This window comes from Motacilla alba, chromosome 24, assembly GCF_015832195.1.
Source record: "Motacilla alba alba isolate MOTALB_02 chromosome 24, Motacilla_alba_V1.0_pri, whole genome shotgun sequence".
NCBI lineage: Eukaryota > Metazoa > Chordata > Aves > Passeriformes > Motacillidae > Motacilla > Motacilla alba.
In genome coordinates this window covers 1,670,561-1,696,656 of record NC_052039.1, presented here as the reverse complement: position 1 = coordinate 1,696,656, position 26,096 = coordinate 1,670,561, and the positions used below count along the sequence as shown (strand labels likewise).

Sequence of the window (26,096 nt, the reverse complement as noted above, 5' to 3'; positions counted from 1 at the left end):
CCCACAACCAACACCTAGATCCTAAATTCTCCATCCTCCATCTGTGTCCTAAATCCTACATCCCATCCCTGAACCCTCCATCCTGCATCCAGCACCGCATCCCAAACCCTGCATCCCAAACTCCGCATCCCAAACTCCGCTCCCAGGACGCTGCCAGGAGCTGAGGGCCGGCAGAACCCCCTGTGCCCGCTGGAGAGCCCTGAATTTGGGGTGGGGGGGCAGAGGCCCCGGCCGCCCGCCCCGGCCGTGCTGTTGGTTTTAGGATTTGCCACGCTCCGGTGCCTCCGAGCGCGCCGGGTCCCCGGCGGGGCCGCACAAAGGGCGCTTTCAGGGCCCGCTCAGCACACCCCCAGCCAGCCACATAGGAACACAAACCTTTCATCCCCCTGCAGTTTCCCCCATAGACCCCGAAAGAGGAAAATAATCCTCTCCACGGAGTTAAAAAACCAAAAGGACCCTCCCTAAAAATTAAGGTTGAAAATGATTCCCATGGGAATGGGGCTGGGTTAACGCACGAGACCACGGCAGAGCAGAAGCAGTGTCCAGCCTCCCCTGAAGCATCCTGGGGAGGAGGAGATGTGCCCATGACCCCCCAAAATATCCCATTTACAGCTGGTAACAGGTGAAAAATTAATTTGTTTTGACAGCGAGACCCACTCATGCAACGAGTTGTGTCCAGCCTCAGACCCCTCCACAGCCCTCCCTTCCCGAGGCATTCCCAAAGATTTTCTTTTTCATGCCCTTAGAAATATAAATTCCTGGGGGGAATGAACCAGAAAACCCTGTATTCAGCCTAATTATCCCCCCTGGCCGCAATCTGTGATCTCTGGGACAATTAAAAGCGCTTAATCCCAGCTGAAAAGCAAACAAGGTCGGAGCGCGGCGTCTTCCTGCCTCCCCTCGCCCGCTGCCGGGGTCTCGCTCCCCAGCTGCAATATAAATATGCAATTAAAAAATCGCCGCTAATTGCTTCGCCCAAGGGGGGTTCCCACCAGGGAAACAAAAAGGCCGGGGAAAGGGATATTAAAAAAATAATCATTTAAGAAGGGGTAAACAAGGAAAAAAATGGCATTTTTTAGCCCAATAATTAAACACCGATGCAGCTTTAGGGAGGAATTGCGGTGCTATCTCAGGGTTTGCACCCTGGGGTGGGTTTTTTTGGGGGGATGCTCTTTTTTGGGGGGGATGGGGTTAATCCCTGGCTCTCCTCTCTCGCTCCAGCGCTAACAACCCCTGGCAGCTCTCGGGCTCGTTAGTCCTTCCGAAAAGCAATTAGAGAGGTTGGAAAATGAGGGCAGCCCCTGCCCTGAGCCAGGGCAGGAATGGGGGGCGGGGGGGTCAGCCCCCAGCCCTTGGGGCTGGTTGAGGGCTCGGCAGAGATCCCGCAATGGGATTTACCCTGGCCGAGCAAGGCCGCGCCATCAGCAGGTTTCAGACCCAGCGCAACCTCCCCCTTGCAGCAACCAGCCTCGCCTCGTGTCCCCCAGGGCTTTATTGAACCTTCAGAACCTAAAACAGGTGACCAGACACCTTCACAGTATTTGGGTGCTGCTGCCTGAGCGCAGCCAGGAGGAAGAGGAGGAGGAGGTGGAGGAAGAGAAGGAGGAGGCAGAGAAGGGGTGTGAGGGCTCAGGTGCCAGGCAGCCAGACCTTCTGGGTGCTGACAATGTCGCTGAGCCTGGCCTTGATCTTCAGGAAATGCCTCTTGAACTCCAGGCCATCGCCCTGCGCGGGGAGAGACAGGGATTGACATCCCCCTGCACCCCTCCCTCCCCTGGCACCCACCTCCCGTGGTCACCCCCACCCTGCCCCTGCCACACACCCTGGCCCCCCACACACCTTGGAGAGGCGAAAATCCACCAAAATCTTGCTCTCCATCTCCACCAGGTTCACCTTGAAGATGAGTTTGTTGTTCCTCCTGTCTGTGGTCGAGATGGTGACCTGCGAAGGGGAAAAACGCCTCGAATTATTCCCTGATGACCCGGCACAGGGGGCCCCGCCCCAGTTCCATCCCTTGACCCCCACCTGGTTGGTGCAGCTCATCTTCCAGCCGTACCCCATCTTCTCACACACCTCCTTCAGCGCGCGGTAGGAGCCGTCGGCGTCCAGCTTGGTGAAGAACCGCGTCATCCGCTTCACCAGCCGCTGCCACGGGCTCTGCCGCCCCAAAAAACATCCCAAGGGTCACGAATCCCGCCAGAAGGCCACAAACCCCACCAGGTTCCAGCCCCAGCTCTGACACATCCTGGCTTTTGGTGAGGAAACGTTGGAAAGCTGCACCCCCTGATGGCACAAGGCAACAACCGCATCCCAGAGAGCAGAAACCTGCACAGCCACATCCCACAGAGCAGAAACCTGCACAGCCACATCCCAGAGAGCAGAAACCTGCACAGCCTCATCCCAGAGAGCAGAAACCTGCACAGCCTCATCCCAGAGAGCAGAAACCTGCACAGCCTCATCCCAGAGAGCAGAAACCTGCACAGCCTCATCCCACAGAGCAGAAACCTGCACAGCCTCATCCCAGAGAGCAGAAACCTGCACAGCCTCATCCCAGAGAGCAGAAACCTGCACAGCCTCATCCCAGAGAGAAGAAACCTGCACAGCCTCATCCCAGAGAGAAGAAACCTGCACAGCCACATCCCAGAGAGCAGAAACCTGCACAGCCACATCCCAAACAGCGCAAAGTCAGCCCCTGGTGTCACAAAAATGCTCTTTAAAGACACGCATAGGATGCAAAGTTGTGCCCCAATGGTATAAACAGTGCAATGATGGACCCCGATATTGCAAACTGGATGTGAAGCTGCCTCCCAAATGCTGCAGAGCTCTACCCTGGAACTGGAAAGTTGCATTTTATTACTCAAAATACTGCAAAACTGTGCTCCAAATACCACCAGGCTGCACCCCAGGATGACAAACCTTGCCCAGCTGCACCCCAGTGCTGCCGAGCTGATCCCTGATATTGTAAATCAGATGTGAAGCTGCTCCCCAAAACACCACAGAGCCACCCCCAAACACTGCACAAAGTGCACTCTGATGCCATAAATGATGCACATTTGAAACCCAAATCTTGGGAGGTGGCACCCCGAGATGATAAAACTCACAGCTGCATCCCAGCCTTGTCAAGTTGCTCCCTGATATTCCATTTACAGCAAAGTTGCTCTTCAATGTGGTATTTATGGCGCAAAGTTGCACCCCAATATTTTACACAGCACAATGTTGCACCCCAGTGCTGTAAATCAGATGTGAAACTGCCCCTCAAGTCCCTGGCAAAGTGACAAACTGACACTAAAAGTATTGCAAATTTGCACCCCAAATCCTTCACCTGACACCCTCAGGCGGTAAATATCCAACAGCCACAGCCCAAACCAGCTGCTCCCTGATATAAATACAACAGAAATTGCTTCTTAATCTTACATATCTGAGGCAAAGCTGCACCCCAGTAGTATAAAAGGTGCAGCACTGGATCCTGATGTTGTAAACTGGATGAGACTCTGCCCCCCAAATGCTGCCGAGTTGCACCCCAAGATGATAAACATCACCCCGCCACACCCCACACACTGCCAAGCTGCTCCCTGATGTTATAAATACGGCAAAGCTGCTCCTCATTATCATATATATGATGCAAAGCTTCACCCCAATTTATACAAAGCAACGTTGGACCCCAGCGTTGTAAACTGGAGGTGAAGCTGCCCCCAAACACCCCAAGGCCATGGGAAAGTGTCACCCTGATACTGAAAACAGTGAAAAGCTGTGCCCCAAATCCTGCAAACTCGCACCCCAAGGCCATGGGAAAGTGTCACCCTGATACTGAAAACAGTGAAAAGCTGTGCCCCAAATCCTGCAAACTCGCACCTGAGGTGATAAATCACAACAAGTTACACCTCCAGTATTCCCCACCAGGCAAAGCTGCGCCCCAAGCAGCGGAGAGCAGCCCCCAGCCGTGGCCAGGTGCACCCTGACTCCATCGCCGGTGCCGAGCTGCGCCCCAGAGGCCGCGAGGGGGAATCCCAGGAGGATCAGCCTCGCCCAGCCGCGTCCCAAGCACTGCCAGGCAGCACCCCGATATTCCAAGCGGTGCCAGGTGCCCCTGCAGCCCCTGACCTGGGAGGAGCCTGGGGTGCCCAGGAGTTGGCTGTTGACCAGCATGTGCTCGGGGCAGGCGGGCTGCGAGAAGCTGAAGCCCTGCACCAGCTGGTCGATGCTTCCCGTGCCACTCTCCCAGGGCATCCCGCCCGTGCCGGGCTCCGGCTGTGACGTGGAATAGCTTGCCTTGTCCTCACTGCAAGGCAAGGGGGGACACAAGGGTTAGGAGTGCTGGAGAGAGCCGGATGTGGGAATTGCACGGGATTTTGCGGGATCTGGGACGATCGCAGGGGTTGTGCGGGGTTTCCACCCGACCACCTCCTGGAGAAAATGCCGGGAAAGCCCCGAGGCGAGCGAGGAATTGCAAACCCGTGTGGAGGGAAGCAGAGGCTCACCCCAGCGCTCCCTTCACGGGTGAGAAGTCTGTATCGGATCGGATGTGCTTGGAGAAGCCTCCGGGGGAGTCGGTGACTCCCCCCGAGGAGAGCCGAGCCCGCTTGACATCTGCAAAGGGACAGGACACCAAGTAACCCCCCAATCCGGGGGCACGAGCGCGTTCCCCCGCAGCCCCTTACCCTTTTTGAGGGGTCTGCTGTACCACCGGTCCTTCTGGATGTCAGGAATGGTGATCCTGGCCGTCGGGCTCTCCGTGAGGATCTTGTGCAGCAGTGCTGGGGGAGACGAGGGGGTGGAACACGATATGGTGTGTGGGGGTATGTATACATTTGTGTGTATATATAGGTATACATTTGTGTGGATATTTATGTACATATTTAGGGAGCTGCTGCCGGGTGCTTACCCAAGGGAGCGGAATCAATCTTCTTCCAAGGTGGGAGGTAGGTTTTCTTCTCCTTCCAGTCACTGTACTCCTGGCAGCTGTCACTGGGCTGGTCCCAAGGCAGCTCTGCCGGGAGATCCCACTGCTGTCACCCCCCAGTGCCACAACCCCCCGGGCTCACACGGGACACTGTGGGGACGCGGTGTGCCAGGTGACCCTGCCCTGCCACGGATCCTGTGTGCTCCCCTTGCATCCCAAACCTCCCTGTGCATCCCATGGTTTCTCACACACATCCCGCACCTCTCTATGCATCCCACACCTCCCCTCTGCCTCTCATACACCCCACACCACACATCACACACATTCCTCTTCTGCAGCCCTCTATTCCCTCCAGGCATCCCTATGGATATCCCAGACATTCCCCTCCATGCATTCACATCTCCCTTATGGATCCCCCACGCTCCATCTTTGTTTCACACATCCCTCCCCCTGTGCACTCCATTCATCCCTCCCATCTCACATGTGCTCCCTCCCCATCCCACACATCCCTGGGGCACCCCAGGCACCTCCCCTCACACATTTCACCCGCGCACCCCCTCTGCATTCCACACATACATCCCTGCACATTCCACAAACACTCCCCCATGTCCTCTGCACCACTCCTGCATGTCCCCCACACCCCTGAACACATCACATGCACTCAGTCCATTCCTAGAGCCATTCCAGTGTCCCAGCCTCCACAGGCCGTGTATCACTCACCCCTGTGAATCCTGTACATCCCAACATTCCCACCTCCGGCCAGCATGGCCATCAGCACATCACCCTGTGAATCCTGTACATCCCAACATTCCCACCTCCGGCCAGCACGGCCATCAGCACATCACCCTGTGAATGCCATCCATCCATCCCAACATTCCCACCTCCAGCAAGCATGGCCATCAGCACATCACCCTGTGAATGCCATCCATCCATCCCAACATTCCCACCTCCGGCCAGCATGGCCGTCAGCACATCACCCTGTGAATGCCATCCATCCATCCCAGCACATCACCCTGTGAATCCTGTACATCCCAGCACATCACCCTGTGAATTCCATCCCTCCCAGCATTCCCACCTCCGGCCAGCATGGCTGTCAGCACCACGCCGCAGGCCCAGACGTCGACGGGCTCGGCGCGGAACTCGGGGCGCCGCAGCAGCTCGGGGGCCACGTAGGGCAGGGTCCCACACATCTTGTTCAGCAGCCGCTCCCGCCCGTTGTGCCGGAACACCGTGGCCAGGCCGAAATCCGAGATCTTCAGGTTGTCTGGGCCCGAACAGAAGCAAAGCCAAGTTAAAACTTTAAATCAAAAGTCAAAATTAACCCACCCTCCCCCAACAAAATGAATTTAAAATATAAGTTCAAATTGAAAGAGAAATAAAAATGTAAGTTAAAAGCTTATTTTAAAATTCAAACTTAAAATTTGTTTGAAAATTTGAATTGAAAATAAGCTTAAAATAAAAATTCAATTTAAGATTTTAAAGTTCTACGTTTAAATGTTGAATTTAAAATTTGAATTAAAATACAAATAAAATTAAAAGAAATTAAAATCAGAATGCAAATTCAAATAAAAGCTTAAATTAAGAAATTAAGCTAAAAAATGTAAAAACTTTAAATTAAAAATATAAAGTAAAATTTAAATTCAGAATAAAACTAGACCCTTACATTAAAAATTCAAATGCAAATTATAAGCATTCAAATTAAAGCTTTAAATTAAATACTCAAATAAAAAAACCCACAAATTAAGACATGAAAACTTAATGGAGGTCAGAGAGGGACACGCCTGCCCCCACCTCGCTCGTCCAGCAGCAGGTTCTCCGGCTTCAGGTCACGGTGGGTGATGCCGATGCTGTGCAGGTACACCTGCGGGGGAGGAGAGGGGTCAGCACGGAGTGGGAATGATGGCAAGGGTCAGCACGGTGTGGGAATCACGGCAAGGGTCAGCACGGTGTGGGAATCATGGCAAGGGCCAGTGCCGTGTGGGAATCATGGCAAGGGTCAGCACGGTGTGGGAATCACGGCAAGGGTCAGCACGGTGTGGGAATCATGGCAAGGGCCAGTGCCGTGTGGGAATCATGGCAAGGGTCAGCACGGTGTGGGAATCATGGCAAGGGCCAGTGCCGTGTGGGAATCATGGCAAGGGTCAGCACGGTGTGGGAATCATGGCAAGAGTCAGCACCGTGTGGGAATCATGGCAAGGGTCAGCACGGTGTGGGAATCATGGCAAGGGCCAGTGCCGTGTGGGAATCATGGCAAGATTCAGCATGGTGTGGGAATCATGGCAAGGGTCAGTGCCATGTGGGAATCACGGCAAGGGTCAGCATGGTGTGGGAATCATGGCAAGGGTCAGCACGGTGTGGGAATCATGGCAAGGGTCAGTGCCATGTGGGAATCACGGCAAGGGTCAGCATGGTGTGGGAATCATGGCAAGGGTCAGCACGGTGTGGGAATCATGGCAAGGGTCAGTGCCATGTGGGAATCACGGCAAGGGTCAGCATGGTGTGGGAATCATGGCAAGGGTCAGCACGGTGTGGGAATCACGGCAAGGGTCAGCGCCGTGCAGAATCATGGCAAGGGTCAGCACCGTGTGGGAATCATGGCAAGGGTCAGCACCGTGTGGGAATCATGGCAAGGGTCAGAGGGTCAGGGCTGTGCAGGAATTGCCTCTGGCACCCGCGGCTCCGCCACCTCCAGCACTGCCGGTGAGCACTCACCACGCCGGCAATCAGCTGCTGGAAGAACCGCTGCGCCTCTGGCTCTGGCATCCCGACATCTGGCTCTGCACACGGGGAAGAAGAAGGGGAAGAGCAGGCCTCAGCCGTGGGGATGACAGTTTAGGACGCCCCAGTGCCCCTAGATCCCCGGGGACCCTGTGCCGCACCGATGCGGTCGAAGAGCTCTCCGCCGCGGCAGTACTCCAGGAACAGGTACTGCGTGGCCCCCTCCCGCCGGTGTCCGTAGAACCGGACGACGTTCTCGTGGCTCAGCATCTTGTTGATGCAGATTTCCTTCTTGATGTTCTCCGGGCACTCGGCCGCGCGCTTCATGTCCACGATTTTCACGGCCACGGCCTCCTCAGTGCGGCGGTTCACAGCCAGCTGCACCCTGCGGTGGGCACGGAACAGGCAGGGAATGGGCATGGAAATGGGCATGGCAGTGCTTCCCGCAGAGACAGGCAGCAGGCAGGGAATGCTGCCTCTGGAGACGGCAGCAGGCAGGGAATGCTGCCTCTGGAGGCAAGGAACAGGCAGGGAACAGGCAGCGAATGGTGCCCCTGCAGCCAGGGAGTGGGCAGGAGCAGGCAGGGAATGCAGGCACGGGCAGGTGCACGATGGACACACAAGGGTGCAGGAGGGTCTGATGGGCGAGCAGGGGGCACACAGAGGACATGCAACGACCCGAGAGAGGGCAAACAGTGGGCATGTGATGGGCGAGCAGGGCGGATTGGCCAAGCTGTGGCACACACACGGCAAGTGACGGCCGAGAGGCGAACAAATAGGGGGCACGCAGCGGCCGCGCAGAACCACGCAGGGACAACCAGCGGGTGCGGAGGTGGCACACGGGGGGCAGAGGGGGCAGCGGCCGCGCAAGGGGCAGGGCAGGGCCTGGGCCGCGCAAGGGGCAGGGCAGGGGCGTGCAAGGGGCGGACCCGGCCGGCAGCAACCCCGCGCCCCCCGGAGCCGCCGCACTCACTCCCCGTAGGCGCCTTCGCCCAGCGTCTGCACCAGGTCCCAGTCCTCCACGAAGGGCACCGCCATCCCCGGCCCCGGGCCCGCTCCGGGCCGCGATCCCGATCCCGGTGCCGATCCCGGTCCCGGCCGCGGCCCGGCCACGCCGCCCTTTCCCGCCACAGCCGCGAGCCCCGCCCCGCCCTGCGCGCGCACGCACAAAGCCACGCCCACCGGCCACCCAGGCCACGCCCTCACCTGGAACCCCGCGTCCGCCCCAGGCCACGCCCCCGCCTCCATTTACATTCAGCTCGGTTTAAAGCGGCGGAACGGCGCCAGTGCCCGGCCCACAGAACCCAGACAGAAACCCACCAAACTGATTTTATTTATTTGTATTCTTCACAATTCCTGGTCAATCAGCCCCGGTGAGAGCCGCAGTTCCTGATTTGGCGACGGCTCTGTGTGTATATAAAAATCACTCCCGGCAGGACGGGGCGGGCAGGGTCCTCCCGCCGCTGCCTGCGCTTACAAACGGTATAAAACAAACCCGAAAGAACCCCTCGAAACCCCACCAAACCCCCAAATCTCTGCTGCACAGGCAAGGCTGGCTCAGTGCGGTGTCCGGCGCGGCCGGAGCTGGCTCCTCTACGTCCTCGACAACCCGCGGTTGTCCAAATCTTTCACCTGGGCAGTAAAAGAAGGTTCATTAGGTAGAATTCCATGGTTTTTCCCCAGCTGGGCAGGTCTGGGCTCGCTCTGGTGCCGTACCTTGTATATTCGGACCAGCCAGTGCTCTGTGGTGTACGCCTCCTCCAGCACGTCCAGCTCAAAGTCCTTGTTGCCGATTTCGGCATTCCGCACCCGGTCGTAGCCTGGCGGTCGCTCTGGGAGAGAGGAAAGGACAGGCAGTGCTGCTGCACCGCACCCCAGAGATGTCAGGGCGCAGTGGGGCCCCCCAGAAGCAGTGCCACGCCCCGGGGGGGCCTCAGGAACTCACTGGCCTCAGTGTAGACCTGGCCGAAGCGGTAGTAGCACATCTTGTACATGAGGCAGTTGAGCAGCACCGGGGAGCCCTCGCGGTCGACTCGGAACTCGCCGGTGGGGGTGTAATAGTCGTGCTCCTTGATGTGGCGCCCCGTGTCCGTGCTGCCCCCGATCCGCACCATCCACAGGAACTTGTTGATGTCTGGAAGGCAGAGAGTTGGGGGGCAAAGGAATGAGGGCTTGAGCTGATTTGGGGGACCAAGAGCAAGGGGCTGAATTGGGGTGAAAGAACAAAAGGCTGGGATGAGGTAAAAGATTGAGAAGCCAAGCTGAGCCGGGGGGCCAGGAGGGAGGGTTGAGGTGATGTGGGGGGGCCAAAAGCAAGGTTGAGGGAGAGCTCCAAAGAGGAGCATTCGGACCCCGTTTTCACTCCACAGCCCCAGCTGGAGGTGGGATTTGGCCACCAGCAGCCCTGGCTGGGTCTGACCCGGCTCACAGCAGGATCTTACCGTCCGATGAGTACCCGGTGAGGCCACCAAAGATGACCAGCACGTAGCTGACGTCCAGCTCCCTCATGATCTCGTAGGCCTTCTCCTCCGTTGACGCCATGGCCTGGGGCAGACGTGGTGTCAGCCAGTGCTGACGTGGGGTCCAGAAAGGCTGGCCAAGGCAGAGGGGAGGGAAGGACCCACCTGGCCGACGCGGGAGATGTGCGTGTTGTTCCAGGTGTTGTTGTCCACCAGGATGGTCCGGTTGGCCATGGCAGTGATCTGGTACCCGTAGTCCCACCAGGACATCACCTTGGCATCCTGCACCGAACACCGGCCGGGCATCAGCGCCTCGGTGGGCAATGTGGGGTGCCCGAGGCCCCACCCCCCGTACCTCCGGCGTGTTGTGCCGCAGCCAGTAATAAGCTTCTCGGAAGTCATCGAAGATGATCCTGCTGCCATCGCCACCACGGGCAGAGAGAACGATGGAGGGGGAGGAATAGGCCTCGCTGGTCACCCAGGTGGAGTGGAAGGTGTAGGTGATCAGGAAGAACGCCATGACCAGGATCATGCCACTGGCAACCTGTGGGAACAACGCAGGGTCTCAGCACGGGAGGGACGGGGCTGTCAGCCTCCCGCTCTGGGCCCATCAGGACCAGGCGTCCTCCCGAGCCAGCCTGGAGCTCACCTCATTTTTAATGGGGTAGGTGGAGTCTTGCTGCTTTTTGCTCTTCTTGTCTGGCCGGCTGATATCCAGGTTCTTCATGTAGGTGGACAACACCTGAGAGACCCCAATGCCAGACAGGATGCACATCACAGGAGCCAGCACCAGCATGAGACGCACCTACGGCAACAGCAGAACTGTCAGAAAAGGAATCCAGCAGAAATCCAAGGGAAGAGGGAATTGGATGCCATCCCTAATCCACCACCTCAAATTCAGTGGCTGTATCAGCCTCAGGACAAACCTGTGGCTGTTTTTTTAGGGAGAGCTGCCACCATCTCAGACACCCCCAGGGGAAATTCCCTGAAGAGCTCAAAATTGGCCCACATGGGAAATTGAGGTCACTTCAGCAATCTTAGGTGGAAGCAAGGACTGGCAGCTGCCTCCACACCAGAACTCAACCACATTTAGTGTTCAGGTGCCACAGGAAGAGTGGAAATGGGCTCATCAGCAACTGTTTGTCAGCAGTCCCTGCCTGAAAGCCCAGAGAATTTGTTTGAGATGGCACTGGGAGCTCGGCTCCGGGGAATCAGGAACACTGACCAGGCAGCGCTGGCCCCAGGGACACGAGTCACACCCAAAGCACTGAGTTTTGCAACTTCACCTTCCCTCACTGCAAAAACCTCACAAAACCACATTTATGGAAGGGAGAAAAGCCCTCAGGGTGAAAGAATCATCACTAAGTTCAGAAAAACAAATTAAATTGTTGTGAGCACTCGGTGGCAGTGCTGGTGCCCACAGCCCTCACCATGACAGCTGAGAAGTACATGCTGGTCACGCCGTACATGATGATGAAGATCCGGGCATCCGAGAGGTTGCTGAAGCAGTAGTAGAGGCCAACTGTGATGGGGGGAGAAAAAGGGCTCAGAAATGAAATAAAACCAGGCACTGAGGGACACAGCAGGACACAGAGGGCTTGGCACAGCCAGAAGAGGCAGGAAAACCCTCAGGTGACTAATGCAGGGTCAGGCAACTCACCTGGGAACATGAAAACAAGGAGCTGCAGGTCGAAGTAGTAGGAGGACCAAGTGGTGGGCTGGTGCTCAGAGACGGAGGCGATGATGGGGATGTTGTTCTTGGCATAGGAGGGGTCCAGCAGGGAATAGAAACGCCCCGTCCATGGGGAGATTTTCCCTAGGAAAGCGGAGAAAACAAATCCTCTTTGGATCCAGCAGAGTAACGGGCAATGTTGACATGTACTTTCCCAGGGAAGCACATGTGAGGCTGAATGAGTGATCCCAGACCTCATTTAGAATTTCTACTACTCAAAGCTGCCATTTTAGAAAGGAAATACAATGCAATTTCACTCTAAAAATCTCCTCCCTGCCTGACCTCTACCTTTAGCACCTCTTTGCTACTCCAGAGCAACAACCAGTATCTGCAGCACCAGCCTGGTGTCCCCAGAGTCTCTGCCCCTCCTATCTTACAGATGCTGCTTAAATATTCCTTGCTAATGCACAAATTTGGGCAGGTCCCAACCTCCGGCTTTGGGGGGACTCACAGGCACTGGCACCACAGTAACACAGGGTTAGGATGGACAAATTCCATGCCTTTGGAAGCAAGCAAAGAAACACCCCTGTAATAGCCACAGACTCGGGCTACCTGTGAGCATCAGCACGGCCCCGACGGAGAGGAGGACGAAGCCGACCAGGGAAATGACACTCCTGAAGAGGATCTCGAACTGCTGCGGGTTCAGCTTGCTCCGGAGGTAGTCCACAAAGGCGTGGATCTGGCACAGGCCGAAGACTCCAAGGGCAGCCATGTGCTCCGAGGAGAGGACAGGCTGGGAGTGGGGCAGAGCGTGGTCAGACACTGAGACGAACAGGAGCCATTACTGGCTTTTTTCACAAATCACTGCTCGGCACAATCTCTGCCAGTCACAGGAAAATGTTCAAATGCTCCCTCCCTGCGACTGGCACAACTGGCACGAGTTCTTTTCCTACATCCGCTTTGACCCTGATAAGAATCCATGTGGAAAATTAACCAGATTCTCTTGAAAACATGACCTGGGCAGGCCTGTTTCCTGCCATACCAAGACACACGTGGCATGAGTGCTTCCTTCACCAAAACCAAAGATATTTTTATGGAAGACAAATGGTGCTGGGAAGGTTATTAGGAGCTTTGAAAATCATCCAGCACCGTCAAAGGCTCATTTTGCCAAAGGCAGCAAGGAATCAGCTGGAACAAGGATCATGGAAGCTGGAACAAGGAGTCAGCACTCACTCAACCTCAGTGATGAAGGCATGAAGTAAAACCAGGTGTCAGCACGCTGCTGTTCTGTTAGAACTCATCCCCAAGTCTGCAAACCCTCCTGGTGCCCACCTGGAAGCCAACAAAGGAGATCTGCATGGAGAGGATGGTTCCCAAGCAGTAGACTGTGCAATAGGCTACGTAGATCCTGTGGGAGAAGCGCCCGGTGAGCATCAGCACCAGGACGTGCAAGGGGATGAGGTTGATCAGGAAGACGTAGCCACCCCACGAGGAGACCTGCCAGGACACAAACAGACACACACCCACAAGCTCCAGGACTGAACAGCTGCAGAGCTGAGGTGAAACACAGAGGTTTGGCTTTCCTGGGATCACGGGCAGGATTTTCACACAGTAGTAATAGCAGCCGGGATCTGCTCTTAGAAAATCCTCCACAACTGACAGAAACATGGATTTTTTCAACACTACTAAGAACACCTCACACAAAATCCACTAGTTTTGGGAAGAAAGGACCCATTCCCTTTCCACCTCCATAGAGGTTCTGGCTCTCTGGACACACTGACACAGCAACAGCACACCATGGCTCCCTGGCGAGTACATCCAAGGGGATCTGAGAGTCAGGTTTACCCCGAGCTGGGAGAAGGGACACTCACCATGTAGAAATAGGCGAGGGCACACATGGCTGCCCAATAGATGGAGCCAGTTTTGACGGCCTTGATCCACATGTAGTAGGTCAAGAGCATGCAGAATATGGCGATACCTGCGGAAGGACCCGGAGCTGTTACTGCCATCCCTGGGGCACGGCAGAGAACTCAAGCCATTAAAAATAGATCTGTGAATGCTTTCGCTGCTCCATCACACAAAGAGCCAGGCCTGGGAAAAGCGTTGGATATCTGTTTCTAGACCGAAACACTGCCGTGTTTGTGTCTAACAGCTCACGTGGCTTCTTCCAGCCACACCAGCTGGAAGAACTCCTACACGGCCCCCAAAAGCCCAGCTACAGCAAAGGAACCAGGATCCTCCTCTGCCCCAGGCAGTGGCAGTGAGATTGCTGCCTTTGCCAGTCCCAACGTCACTGCTGGAACGGGGAGAAAAGCACAGAGGAACCAAACAGCAGCTCCAGTTCCAGGCAGAGTATGGGGAGGTGACAAAACCCTTTCTGACTGGCAAACAAGGATACTGGAGTAAACTCACTGCCAGAGCTGGGAGACACTCCCTCTACTCCACGGCATGGCTGAAAACCACCTCTGATCTCTGACGGGTCAGGTTTGTACAGCACAAACCCAGCAGGGATCACCAGGAAAGGACAGAGCCTCTCTTGTGCTCTCCAGCATCTTCCAGCACCACTTTCCAGCACCCAACAGCCCTTAAAAGTTTCCCCGAGGGTCACAAACTCACCTTCATTATCATAGGAGCCAGCAACAGACCGAGAGATGTATCCAGGCACAACAGCGATCATGGCAGCAGCGAGGAGTCCTGCCCCTGCATCCTGGGAAAAACAGCCAGGGAAGAGACATCAGGGTTTAGGGGCTTTGTTACCCATTGGAACAAAGTTTTCAAATAGATCTGCCACTTCCCAGAAGGCTGGGGTTTTGAGGAGTGTGGTGGTCACCTCCAAACTCTGACCCAGCTGCTCTCCCAAACGGCAAACTGCTCTGGAAAGCCAAAGCCCGTGGGGCACACCCTGCTGGCCCTGTACCTTGAGCTCTTTGGTGAGGTGGTAAGTCACGATGGTGGTGAAGGAGGAGAAGAGGGGAGCCAGGAACACGCAGACGTTGCGGATGTCGATGGTGATGTGGAAGAAGTGCAGCACGTGGTAAATCGCTGCCGATGTGATCATCAGGCCTGGGGATGGAAATGACCCCATTATCAGGGAGCTCCAAAGACTCACCAGGAGGGAGCTGCCGCCAAGGATGCATCCTCAAGCTGCCCTCTGTTCCAGCTGGCACTCGTGGATGCAGTCCCCACCCCGATTTTCCCTCGCACCAGGTGCATTTCAGCTCGGCAAAGGCTTTACCTGGGTAAATGGTTCCCCCGATGATCCTGCCCAGGGGGTACCACGCTCGGTCATCAAACCAGTTGTGGAATTTGTAGAAGCCCTCCTCAGCCAGGAAGCGGGTGGTGCGGTAGTTGAAATAGCTGTGAGGGTGACAGGGTGTGACGGCACTGTGGGGGCTGCTCCCGTGGGCTCCATGTACAGAGACCTGGCCCAGTTTCCCTCAGCAGCCCCCAGCCCCAGCTGCAAAGGTTCATTGCTCCTCCCAGTGGGCCCAATAGTGTGTTTACAGAGGTGACAGTGTCCCTTGGGACCGATTCAATCGGCAACAAGCTTGGGACACTGACACTAATCGTGCCAGGAGCTCTCTCTCCTGCTGGGCCCAGATCAGGAGTAACCACGTCCCAGAGAAAGCAACGGGAGGTGATTCTTGGAACTGGGCTGCAGGAAGAGCCCTGGGTACCAAGCAAATTTGGGTGTGGAACACAAAAAAAAACAAGCTGTGCTGAAATATGTCCTCCAAATCCTCAATGGGGATTAACTAGAGCCTGGCACCATCACCTGAATTCAGTGTGCTCCAGAACAGGAAAAGCCCAACAGGCCCCCAGGAAATGAGAAGATGACACTTACGGGTCAAACTCATGGATGACACTTTCAAATCTTAAGACGGAGAAAAGTCTCGTGGAGAAAGCTGCAAACACAGAGGAGGGACAGTGAACACACAGAGCTCACGAGTCACCCTTGCTTTTCCTGCACCAGGAGCCATCCCTGAGGGCACAGACTTACACAGGACAGCTGCCATTGACAGGATGAGGAGCTTGAGCAGCGTGTCCTGCTTCTCATAGGAGAGCCGGAGAAACCCCAGCTTGGTCATTTTCACATCAAATGCAGGGCCCGAGGCTGCCTGAACACCTGGACACAATCAGGAAGATCAAAAGCCTTTAAAGCCTTCATGAGCCTTTGGACTTTAAATCCCCCCCTCTGGCCAAGCCTTCACCCCTGCCAGGTGCTCGTGCCTCCCCCCACAAACCTCTCACCTCCTGTCCTGACCTGAGCTGTCACCCCAAATCCTGGCTGCTCTTCCTTCCTTTACAGAGCCCAGAACTTCTCCGGGGCAGAGGACACGCCTGTTTCTCTGTGCACAGAACAAACAGTGTAAACTTGAGCAAAACCCCTGCCCTCCCTCTGGATGCTCTCTGAAGATGAGCCATCACCTGCAAGCAACGCACGAAAAATAGAATCCATGGAGAATGCAAGAAATGGGTGAGTTTTCTCACACACAGGAGATCTGAATGGCTCCTGGTTGCTCCCAGTTTGGATCACTTATGTCAAATATATATATATATATATAAATCTCCTAGTAGTTTGTTAATGCAGACCAGGACAGTAAATTGGTTTTGCTCACACCAGACAATGTGGCTCCTTAATTCAACCTCCCTGAGGGGAGGGAAAGCCACAGAAACCCTGGGGTTGCACACCAAGGAAGTGACACTAACTGAAGAATCACAGCTTTAACATCTTTCTACCTTAAAAACACTCAGATTTCTTCAAATCGTTTCTTGCCCAATCAGTCAGCAGAACCCCTCCCACTGCTCCGGGCAGGCTCGGTCCCAGCACGGGGGGTAAATGTGCAGTTCAGGTCTCAGGCAGGGCGCAATGGGCCAGGCTGAGCTTGAACACCCAAACGAACTGGGCCTGGAAAAGCCTTGCTGCGCCCAGAAGTGACTGACTGGCACACGCTGGGCACTGCCTGCTACAGAAGCACCGTGCGGTGGTTATTCCCCGGAGCCCCCGCGATAACGGAGCACAGTGCAGACGCTCCGGGCACGAGTGGCTCTGCCCCGGGTGCCCCGATGTCCCCGGGGGGACCCTTCAGCCCGCGGGAACTCCCGTGACACGGAGCACTCCCGACCCCCGCGCTCCGCCAGGCGGCAGCCCCCGCTCGGCCCCGGGGTCTCAGCCCTCACGCCTGGGGGCTCCTCAAGCCCCGGGCTCCCTCTTCCCGCACGACCGGGCTCCCTCCGAGGCCCGGGCACCCCGCGACCCCTCAGCCCCTCACTCCGCAGACCCCGCCCACCCCGCAGCCCGGGCCCCCTGCACCTCCAGGCCCCAGGACCCGCAGCTGCCCCCGGCCCTCGGCTCGGGTCCCGGTGCCGGTGCCGTCCCTCACCGCGGCCCCGCCGCCCCGTCCATCCGCCCCGCGCAGCCGCCCTGCTGCCGCCGCCGCCGGCCCGCGCCCCGCCCCCGCCCGCTTCCCATTGGCCGTCGCGCACGCCACTCCAACCGCGACCGCGCTCATTGGCCAAAGCGCCGAAAGCTCAATCGGGCGCGGGGCGGAGCGTGAGGAGCACGGCGCCTTCCCATTGGCGGAGCGGGAGGTGGGCGGTGCCGGCGGGGAACGAGCCGTGACGTGTCCGTCCGGGTTGGCGGGGCCGGGCGGGTCACGTGGGCGGAGGCGGAAGCGCGCGGGGCTGGCCACGTGGGCGGCGGAACCACCGCGGGGCGCGGGGGGAGCCCGGCCGGGAGCGGAGCGACGCGGCTGAGAATCGTGGTCTCTCCGTTTAATGTTTCAGTGTGAAAATACTAGAGAAAAGTTGATAAACCGGCCCGAAATATCCAAAGGGGTCCGAACGTCACCGGTTCCTTCCCCGACCCGACAGAAACGGTACATGCACGGCAGCGGGAGCTCCCGGAAACGCCGCCCCCCTCCCACGACCTGAGTTGGGGGACATGGAGGGAGCGGGAGGGGACGGGGGCAGGGCGACACGGGAGGGACACGACGGCAAGACGGGGGACGGGGCCCGAGGCGGGGAGATGGCACGGGAAAGGCGTACAAAAGAGTCCGCTAGAAAACAACAACCCGGCTCCCGGAAACTCACAAAGGTGTTAAAAACCCAGATTTTCCCCCAAAAAATTCCCAGGGGGAGACGCAGAACTGACAGCGACACCTCGTCAGGCTGGGTCCTGCCCGCCCCTGGAGATCGGGGCACAGAGAAGCCCGTGGGTTCCCCGTCCCCGGGGGCTGGGGGCGGCTCAGTGCCCCGGAGCAGCCGCGTGTTTGGCAGGAGAGGGCGAGGAGGAGGAGGAGGACGAGGAGGGGGAGGAGGAAGCACCGCTCAGGGCGGACTGAAGGTAAACGGTCTTGTGAAAGAGTCTGTTGCTGAGGAAAACCACCAGGGAGAAGAGACGGAGCTGGAAGTGGCTGAAAGGGAAGAGAGTCCATCAGCTCTGGTGCCAGGAGCGCCCCGCAGGGTTTGGGGAGCGCCGGGGGCGCTGGACCAGGGTCACTGGGTGGCACTGAAGAATACTCACTAGGTTTTGCCGGGGGTCCTGGCTTCGTTGGCGCTGATGATGAAGAGAGGGAAAAGGATGGAGAAGAGGCAACCGCTACAAGGGGAAAATACAATAAAATAAAATAAAATAAGGGCACTGAGTGGGTGTCAGGAGGAGGAGGAGGGGCCAGAGTGGCTTTCCCACCTGATGATGTAGGAGGACTGCATGGCCGTGAGAAATGCCAGCGGCAAGCCAAAGCCAAAGTAGTAGGGCCAGTTCCTCTCGATGTTGGACAACCGTTGGTGCATTTCGATTCCTGCCAAGAGGAGAATCCCGTGGAGATGAACCCATGGGGAGGAGACACCCTCACTGCAGATTCACAGAACCATTTGGGCTGGAAAAGACCTCCAATCACCTCCTTCGACCAATTCCCACCTTGTCAACACACCAGAGCACTGAGTGCCACATCCAGTCACCTCCTGAACAACTCCAGGGATGGGGACTACACCACCTCCCTGGGCAGCCCCTTCCAATGCCTGACCACGATTTCAGTGAAGATATTCATCATAATGTCCAACCTGAACCTCCCCAGCACAGCCTCAAGCCCCATCCTCTCATCCTGTCACTTTTTTTGTGGGAGTAGAGCCCAACCCCTCCAGCTGTCCCCTCCTGTCAGGGAGTTGTGCAGAACCAGAGTAACCCCCCTGAGCCCCCTCTTCTCCAGGCTGAGCTCCCCCAGCTGCTCCTGATGCTCCAGACTCTCCCCAGCTCTGTACCCATCTCTGGACATGCTCCACCCCTCAGTGTCCTGCTTGTCCTGAGGGCCCCAGAACCGGACACAGCACTCGAGGCTCCAGCAGTGCCAGCACAGGGGCACAGGCAGTGCCCTGGAGCTGTGGCCACACTGGGGCTGGTACAGCCAGGTATCACTGGCCTTCTTACCACCTGAGCCCTCTGCTGGCCCACGTTCACCCTTCATCCCATGTAAAAACTGATGGGAGATCAGCCTCTGGCACCCGAACCGGACGCTCCTTCAGTAGAGAAACGCTCAATCCAGGGAGTTCCCCCTTTCCCTGCAGGGAGGCTCCTTCACCTTTGTTGAACCAGCGGTACTCGAAGCAGTAGAGCGAGTAGAGCAGCGACATGTGCAGGAGGCTGATCAGCTGCCCGATGAGATCGATGGGGAACAGGCTCACGATCATTCCCTGCCACAGAGAAGGAGCAGATGGAGAGAGGGATGCTCACATCTGGGGAAGGGCAGCACCTGAGCTGCGGGGCGGCTGCCTGTCTCACCTGGATGAGGAAAAGTGCCTGCAGCAGGAGGTTGAACAGCATGTCAGCGATGATTTTGCTGACGCTGGGGAAGGGGTGAGGCTTCCTGCCCGACACTTCGAACGCCAGGTCCGCGATGTCCTGCCGCAGAGACAGGGGCTTCAGGCAAATGGAACTCCAGAGCAAGGGGGGCTTCAGGGAAATCAAACCCAGGGTGATGCTCCCCAGCTGTTTTGCCCACCAGGAATATGCCCAGAGCTTGTTTCAGGGTGGGATTTCATCTTGTGCTCCCACACCACCTGATCAAGCCCCGGCCAGTGAGGAAACTCCCCCTCTTTGCTCAAGACAGGGCCCAGGTTCTTGTCACCCACCTGGAACCAGATGGCATTGACCACCTTACTGAGCACAAAGAGGGGCAGCACCCAGAGAGCGCTGAAGATGGAGGTGAGGATGAACTCCAGCCAGGACCAGACATCGCCATGTAAGGAAGGGTCACCTATGGAAGAGAGACAGAGAGGCACACGTGAGGAACTGGTGTAGGAACCTCCAAATGCTTCCTGGCACAGCCATCAGGGAGTTTCTCCTGACCTTAGTTCTCTAACTGTCTTTAAAAGCACATTTCCACCCGCTTGATTTTTATTTAAATACAAAAACACGCAGACAAATGTGTTTGGAATGGCAAGACCCCAGGCTGGATCCCTGATGTGCACAGGCTGTCAGCAGGGTGACCCACCCCTGATTTTCTACTGGACAGTTAATGATGGGATTGGCTGATACTGGGAAGAACAGGAAAACACAAGGAGACAGAGGTGTGAGGAACAGCTCCATGGGACAAAGACCCTGAACCCATCCCAAGGACGGCTGAGCACCCTGGAACACCCAAGGGGAAAGGCACCCACCGATGATCTGCGCCGTGACCGACTGAAGGACGGGGATGAACACTCGGTAGAACAAGAAGAGACTAAGCTGCAGGGAAGAACAAACAGGGCCCTCGGTGAGACACTGCACGGGCATTTTGTGCTCCTGTGGCTACAGATCCAGAGGCACGTGTGCCTCTCCTCCCCCAGCAATCCACAAATACAGAGGAGCAAGGATTTCTGTTTAAATACAGCCACAGTGTAGAGCAGAACACTGACATTTCCATGCCCATCCCTCGTACTCTGCACCAGTGTAACGAGAAAATTAAGCCATTTATTGGTTATTTGATTTATGAAGTGTTGGCTCCATTAAGGATCAGCCTATGAACCAGGCACAGCAAGTCAAAGCTGAGGAAATCTCTTTAAGACCTCAATATCTAATTGGCAAAGCAGCATCCCAGGCTGCAGCAAAGCAGGAGTTGAACGTTCAGGAGGAGGGAAATATCAAAGACTTGGAAAAACAGCTTGGGTTTCATGTGTGGGTCCCTTGAGTAAGTCTGTGGACCTGTATCCCCTAGTGAATCCCTTAAAATACAGCATTGGGATGGGAATGTGGTGGTTCCCAGCAATTCCTGCTGCCCTGCTGATGGCTCAGCACTCACAGCCTATGAGGGCTGGAGCAGCACACGGGTTTTCACAGGGGGTTTAAAATAAAAAAAAGAAAAATCTCCACATACCCAGAAGACACCTCCATTCCAGGCACAACACTGAAATATCCGGCTCACTATCCGGGGTTCACTGTGGGAGAGAGGCGTGTTAATGTCCCAGCACCTGGAGAAATGTTCCCTCACAACTGCCAACTGCTTCTGCCCCACCTTTCGGACACCTTGGAAAAGCCACCAAGAACCAGCTCAACACCAACTGTGCACCTGATTTTATCCACAAGAGTCCTGGAAGGATTCACACCATGTCTCAGCCAGTGCAGTCTCTACAAGACTTACATCAGGGAGACTCTTTCAACCTTCATTAATTCCCAAAATCTGCACTGAAACAGAAGAAAAGCAAAGCTTTCTTCCAGATTTTTAAGCACATATTGTAGATCTCAGGCTTTGCTCTCCCCAAACTCTTGCCACAATTAGACTGAAATGTGAATGTGAAATGTTGGGCATGTTTTGGTCTCAGAAGAGGCTGTTTCAGCTCAGGGTGGTTTTGGTGTCTCTATCTGGACATGTGGGACTCGGCAGCACTTTCCCAGTCAGCTGAATGACTTTGCTATAAAGAAAACCACCAACATTCAGCTATTCATATACAACAACAAAAAAAGTTACATTTTTCTTCAGAGGCAGCTCAGATGTGAAACTGCAGAGACCCCTGAGGAGTACTGGGATCCTGGGAGACTTTTCTTTCACCTTTCAGCCAGCCTCCCACCCACCCAGCCATGACAATTGGTAAGTATGTCTCAGAATGTGCATTACTGCCCAAAACCACAGTGTGAGGTGCCACCCCAGTGCCATCAGGGCAGCAGAGACATCCTGGCACTGTCTGGGAGTCAGACATGGGAACAGATGCTGTTTGCTCCTGCATGGGGATAATTCTGGCATTCCCAGAGCCACTGAGGTTCTGCAGCTCCCAACTCCACAAAACACAGCAGGGCTGAGGAAAAGAGACACTCAACATGCCTGGATTGGACATCGGATCCAAGCTGCTGTTTCTTCCCTGATCCCACAATTACCAGCAGCAACAATGGATCTGAGATAGCACGAGGATTCAGGAGGAAAAGAAATCCATAAATCCATGTCCTTTCAGTGGTAATTCCAACTGATTATCAAACAACATAAAAGGTCTGACTCCTTATCTCCTGGTAACAGCTCCAGCTCCTTGACGCAGTGGAAAAAGGGAGTTTCGTACCACGTGTTTCCCATTTATTGGCTCTGACTGCCAGAGGAGAAGGGAATTACCCCATTTCTGACCAGCCACACCCATACTCACTTCTCTTGCTTCTTCTCTTCCATGTGAAACCTCCGCTGGGCGAGCGCACTGTTGGCTCTCCTCCGCCTCTGCTCTTCCCTTTTCTGCTGGATCCGGGCATCCAGCTTGGAGATGGTGCAGATGCCCCAGATGGAGTCCTTAATTCCCTGTGGACATGAGGAGAGAGGAGCAATGGGATGTGGCTGACCCAGACCATCCAAACCCTCCCGGTGCCACGGCTGGCCTCGCTCGCTGGCTGCCTGGGCTCAGCTGGAGCAGCAGCAGCAGCTCTCTGCCGTGGCCCAGTGACCTCAATCACTGCACGTCCCAGCATCTCTGTGACCAGCAGTCATTTTGTCTGTAAAGGTGTAATTTCTCTTCCACTCTGCACTATTTAAAACCCTGGCAAAAAATCAGTCCAGTCTCTCCCAGCCTTGTCTGGCAGGAAGCCCCTCATCCCCTGCCAGCTTTCTGAGGCCAATAAAATGGAATTGCACCAATCTTTGGGATGTGTGAAGTCTCAGTGTATGCTCCGAGTTTGATGCTTATACCTTCACAAATTAAAGTATCCCAGAAGCTTCCTCCCACCAGCCACATCCATGCCTGTTAATAAGAGTGCCCAGAAGTTTTCCCTTCTCCATGTTTGGAAGATTTGCAGAGCTGCCTCCTAGGACTTGGCTTGTCCAGAGGGGTTGTGGCTGTCCCATCCCTGGCAGTGCCCAAGGCCAGGCTGGATGGGGCTTGGAGCAGTCTGGGATAGTGGAAGGTGTCCCTGCCCTTGGCAGGGACAGGGAGCAAGAAAGATTTAAAGGTCCCTTCCAACCCAAACCACTCTGGGATCGTGTCCAGTTATTTCCAGCTCCAGGTGATCCCATATCCATTGTCACCACAATTTCCCTTTAAAGATCCTAAGGATGAGCCAGGATGGTGTCACCACCCTGGTTGGGTTCACTGAGTTCTTGCCCAAAGAGGAAAATTCCAACCCCAAATTCCCATCCCAAATTCACGTCTGAAACAGCAGAGCTGGGCCCTGGCCCTGGCAGCTCTTGCAGCTGATGGTGCAGGAGCACTGGGAAATGACACAACTCCTGCTTTTAGGTCGTGGCCATAGGGCTTTGATCAAACCTTTGTCTGTTTTCCAAAAAGAATTATTTCTGAGCATGAGTTATTGCTCAGTGACACAGCATGAGTGGCTTTTAGCCTGTATTTAACCCTGGATGATGGAAGACAGGGTGGGAGCAGTGAGGTGACACAGACCTTATTGCTGGGACAGAGCTGCTGTGGTCACAGACATTAATTCATTATCATTGTTGTTATCATTATTAAATTATACACAATATCGTACAGCCTATATTAAAATATATGATAAACATTGTGTGTTATTATATACTGTATTTTATTATTAATATTATTGAGATTTTTCATTAATTTGTGCCCAAAGGAAATCTGCCAGAGGTTCAGCAGCAAACACCGAGCCCTCTGCAATAGACACAGCACACAACAATGTTGGAATACACCTAGAGAGCCTTTTCCTTCCTTGGAAAAGTCACCAAGAACCAGCTCAACACCAACTGTGCACCTGATTTTACCCAAACACGGAAATCCTGGAAGGAATCCCTGCACAGATTGTCACCATGTCTCAGCCAGTGCAGTCTCTACAAGACTGACATCAGGGAGACTCTTTCAACCTTTATTAATTCCCAAAATCTGCACCAAAACAGCAGAAAAGCCAAGGAAGGAGGGGGCAGGAGCAGCCCCAGGAGCCTCACCCTGACGAGGTCATGAAGGAAGATTCTCACGCTGTCGGCCATCTCGACTCCAGCATCACCTCTGCTTCCCAAACTATCAGCTACAGGGAGAGGGGGAGAGCCAGACCCAGGCCTCTCTCATCCTGGAGGGATGGGAAACGGAGGGAGCCTGCGGAGAGAACACACAGGGCACAGCTGCTGACAGCGGGCTGAGGGCGATTCCAGCTGCAGTCCCAGCCCTGGCTTCCAGCGGGATCGCCGGGCCGCGCTGGGCACGGCCAGCCTCCAGCAGCGGGGAACGGACCAGCCCGTTCACAGGCTGAGGAACAGCTCCTGCAAACCACCAGAGAAATAAAACCAGCCTCCGAAACAAGACAAAAAACAAAGCACCCGCTAGCAGAACTCGTGCTTCGCAGCAGGGCGGGGAGCGCTCACGGCTCCCGGGCAGAGCTGCCGGCAGCTCCGGAGCCGGCTGGACACCAACCCGGCACGGCAGCCGCGGGACGCAAACCATCTAAAAGCGTTCTTAAAAAGGGTTTGTTTTGGTTATTGCGAGTCGAACCCTGCCGGGATCTAAGCTGCGGAACCAGAACTGACCTCCGGATTTATTACCCAGTTACTCACGGGCAGCTTCCCCCTAAAAGCCCGAGCCAGGAACACCCAGCCGAGCAGGGCACCCACAGGAATCGGCCCCTGCTAGGGGCTGACCTGGGGTCTGCCCCCTGACAGCTGCGGGGTGACCCCCAGGCACCCGGGGAGGGGCAGAACGCCGCCGTGGCTGCCGGGGCTCTGCGTGCCCCCCAGAGTTCGGGGCCCCGTGCTTTAACGCAGAGCTGTCCCACAGCCTCCCCGCACAGCGTTCCACGGGGACGGTCCCAGATGTCCTCAGGGCCGCGCCCGCAGTGCCCGAACCCCCCGGGGGTTTGTTTCGGCAGGGTTAGGCCGCGGCTCCCGGCGGCGCCCCCCGCGTCCCCCCGAGCCGCCCCCGGCCCCGCTCCCCCCGCACTCACCGGGGCCGCGGGGGCGCACGGCGGGACGGGCCCGGCCCACACCGCCCGGCCGCGCCCACCGCGCATGCGCCGCGCGCCGCGCACACGCACTGCCGCGGCCCCGCCCGCCGCCGCTCGCCCCGCCCACCAACGGGACCCGCCCACGGCCGGGGCACCGCCCACCGGCCTCGGCACCGCCCCTCGCCTCAACTGCGCGTGCGCCACAGGCAGCGCGGCCGCCTCGGCCCCAAACGCAGGTGCGCGTGCGCGCTGCCGCCGCCTGCCGCCAGAGGGCGCCACGTGCACGGGGAAGGGAATGGGGATACTGGGAACACTGGGAACACTGGGGGGATATTGGGAATACTGGGGGTATACTGGGGCTGGGGCACTGCGGGGATACTGGGAACACTGGGGGATATTGGGGCTGGGGCACTGCAGGGATACTGGTAATACTGGGGAATACTGGGAACACTGGGGGATATTGGGGCTGGGGCACTGCAGGGATACTGGGAACACTGGGGGATACTAGGAACCCTGGGGGGATACTGGGAATACTGGGGGTATACTGGGATACTGCGGGGATACTGGGGCTGGGGCACTGCAGGGATACTGGGAACCCTGGGGGGGATACTGGGGATACCGGGGGAATGGGTGTACTATGGCTGGGACACTGCAGGGATACTGTGAGGATACTGAGAACACTGCAGGGGATACTGAGGCTGGGGTACTGCAGGAACACTGGGGGGATACTGGGGATACCGGGAGGAATGGGTTTACTGGGGCTGGGGCACTGCGGGAACACTGGGGGGATACTGGGGCTGGGGGCACTGGAGAGATAATGGGAACATTGGATGGGGTCATGGGCGTACTGCAGCTGGGGACACTGAGCCAGATAATGAGGGGATCCTGGGGGTAATGGGGGCGCTCGAGCTGGGGACAGTGCAGGACTGTAGTGGGGATACTGAGGATACTGGGGCTGGAGGCACTGGGGGAGCACTGAGGACACTGGATCATGATGGAAGTACT

At 56.3% G+C, this 26,096-nt stretch overlaps 3 protein-coding genes across 6 annotated transcripts; all 3 read right to left on the bottom strand.

The window, feature by feature from the left end:
• Window positions 1–1,474: 1,474 nt before the first annotated feature.
• CHEK1 (checkpoint kinase 1) lies at window positions 1,475–8,750 on the bottom strand. The gene is made up of 12 exons (XM_038161499.1): window positions 8,592–8,750; window positions 7,780–8,003; window positions 7,613–7,677; window positions 6,692–6,761; window positions 5,976–6,164; window positions 4,883–4,987; window positions 4,659–4,754; window positions 4,479–4,587; window positions 4,102–4,279; window positions 2,026–2,157; window positions 1,840–1,941; window positions 1,475–1,725 (listed from the first exon to the last, which is right to left on the bottom strand). Exons 1-12 carry the CDS (start codon window positions 8,654–8,656, stop codon window positions 1,630–1,632), a joined length of 1,431 nt encoding a protein of 476 aa, XP_038017427.1. The 5' UTR covers window positions 8,657–8,750; the 3' UTR covers window positions 1,475–1,629.
• Window positions 8,751–8,933: 183 nt separating this feature from the next.
• STT3A (STT3 oligosaccharyltransferase complex catalytic subunit A) lies at window positions 8,934–17,194 on the bottom strand. 4 transcript variants are annotated; one of them, XM_038161559.1, is made up of 19 exons: window positions 17,134–17,194; window positions 16,001–16,098; window positions 15,750–15,875; window positions 15,594–15,654; window positions 14,985–15,106; window positions 14,667–14,812; window positions 14,366–14,456; window positions 13,621–13,727; window positions 13,082–13,246; window positions 12,362–12,542; window positions 11,738–11,893; window positions 11,508–11,599; window positions 10,727–10,882; window positions 10,433–10,621; window positions 10,243–10,359; window positions 10,060–10,162; window positions 9,564–9,752; window positions 9,335–9,450; window positions 8,934–9,250 (listed from the first exon to the last, which is right to left on the bottom strand). In XM_038161559.1, exons 3-19 carry the CDS (start codon window positions 15,835–15,837, stop codon window positions 9,212–9,214), a joined length of 2,118 nt encoding a protein of 705 aa, XP_038017487.1. In that variant the 5' UTR covers window positions 15,838–15,875; window positions 16,001–16,098; window positions 17,134–17,194; the 3' UTR covers window positions 8,934–9,211. The 4 variants fall into 4 exon arrangements, with proteins under 4 accessions (XP_038017487.1, XP_038017488.1, XP_038017489.1 ...); XM_038161560.1 differs by having other exon boundaries at window positions 17,064–17,180; XM_038161561.1 differs by having other exon boundaries at window positions 16,014–16,098; window positions 17,064–17,180.
• Window positions 17,195–17,507: 313 nt separating this feature from the next.
• On the bottom strand, window positions 17,508–25,167 carry EI24 (EI24 autophagy associated transmembrane protein). The gene is made up of 11 exons (XM_038161562.1): window positions 25,092–25,167; window positions 24,103–24,250; window positions 22,355–22,500; window positions 21,103–21,163; window positions 20,408–20,474; window positions 19,880–20,004; window positions 19,530–19,649; window positions 19,330–19,441; window positions 18,441–18,552; window positions 18,276–18,350; window positions 17,508–18,165 (listed from the first exon to the last, which is right to left on the bottom strand). Exons 2-11 carry the CDS (start codon window positions 24,142–24,144, stop codon window positions 17,997–17,999), a joined length of 1,029 nt encoding a protein of 342 aa, XP_038017490.1. The 5' UTR covers window positions 24,145–24,250; window positions 25,092–25,167; the 3' UTR covers window positions 17,508–17,996.
• Window positions 25,168–26,096: the final 929 nt, after the last annotated feature.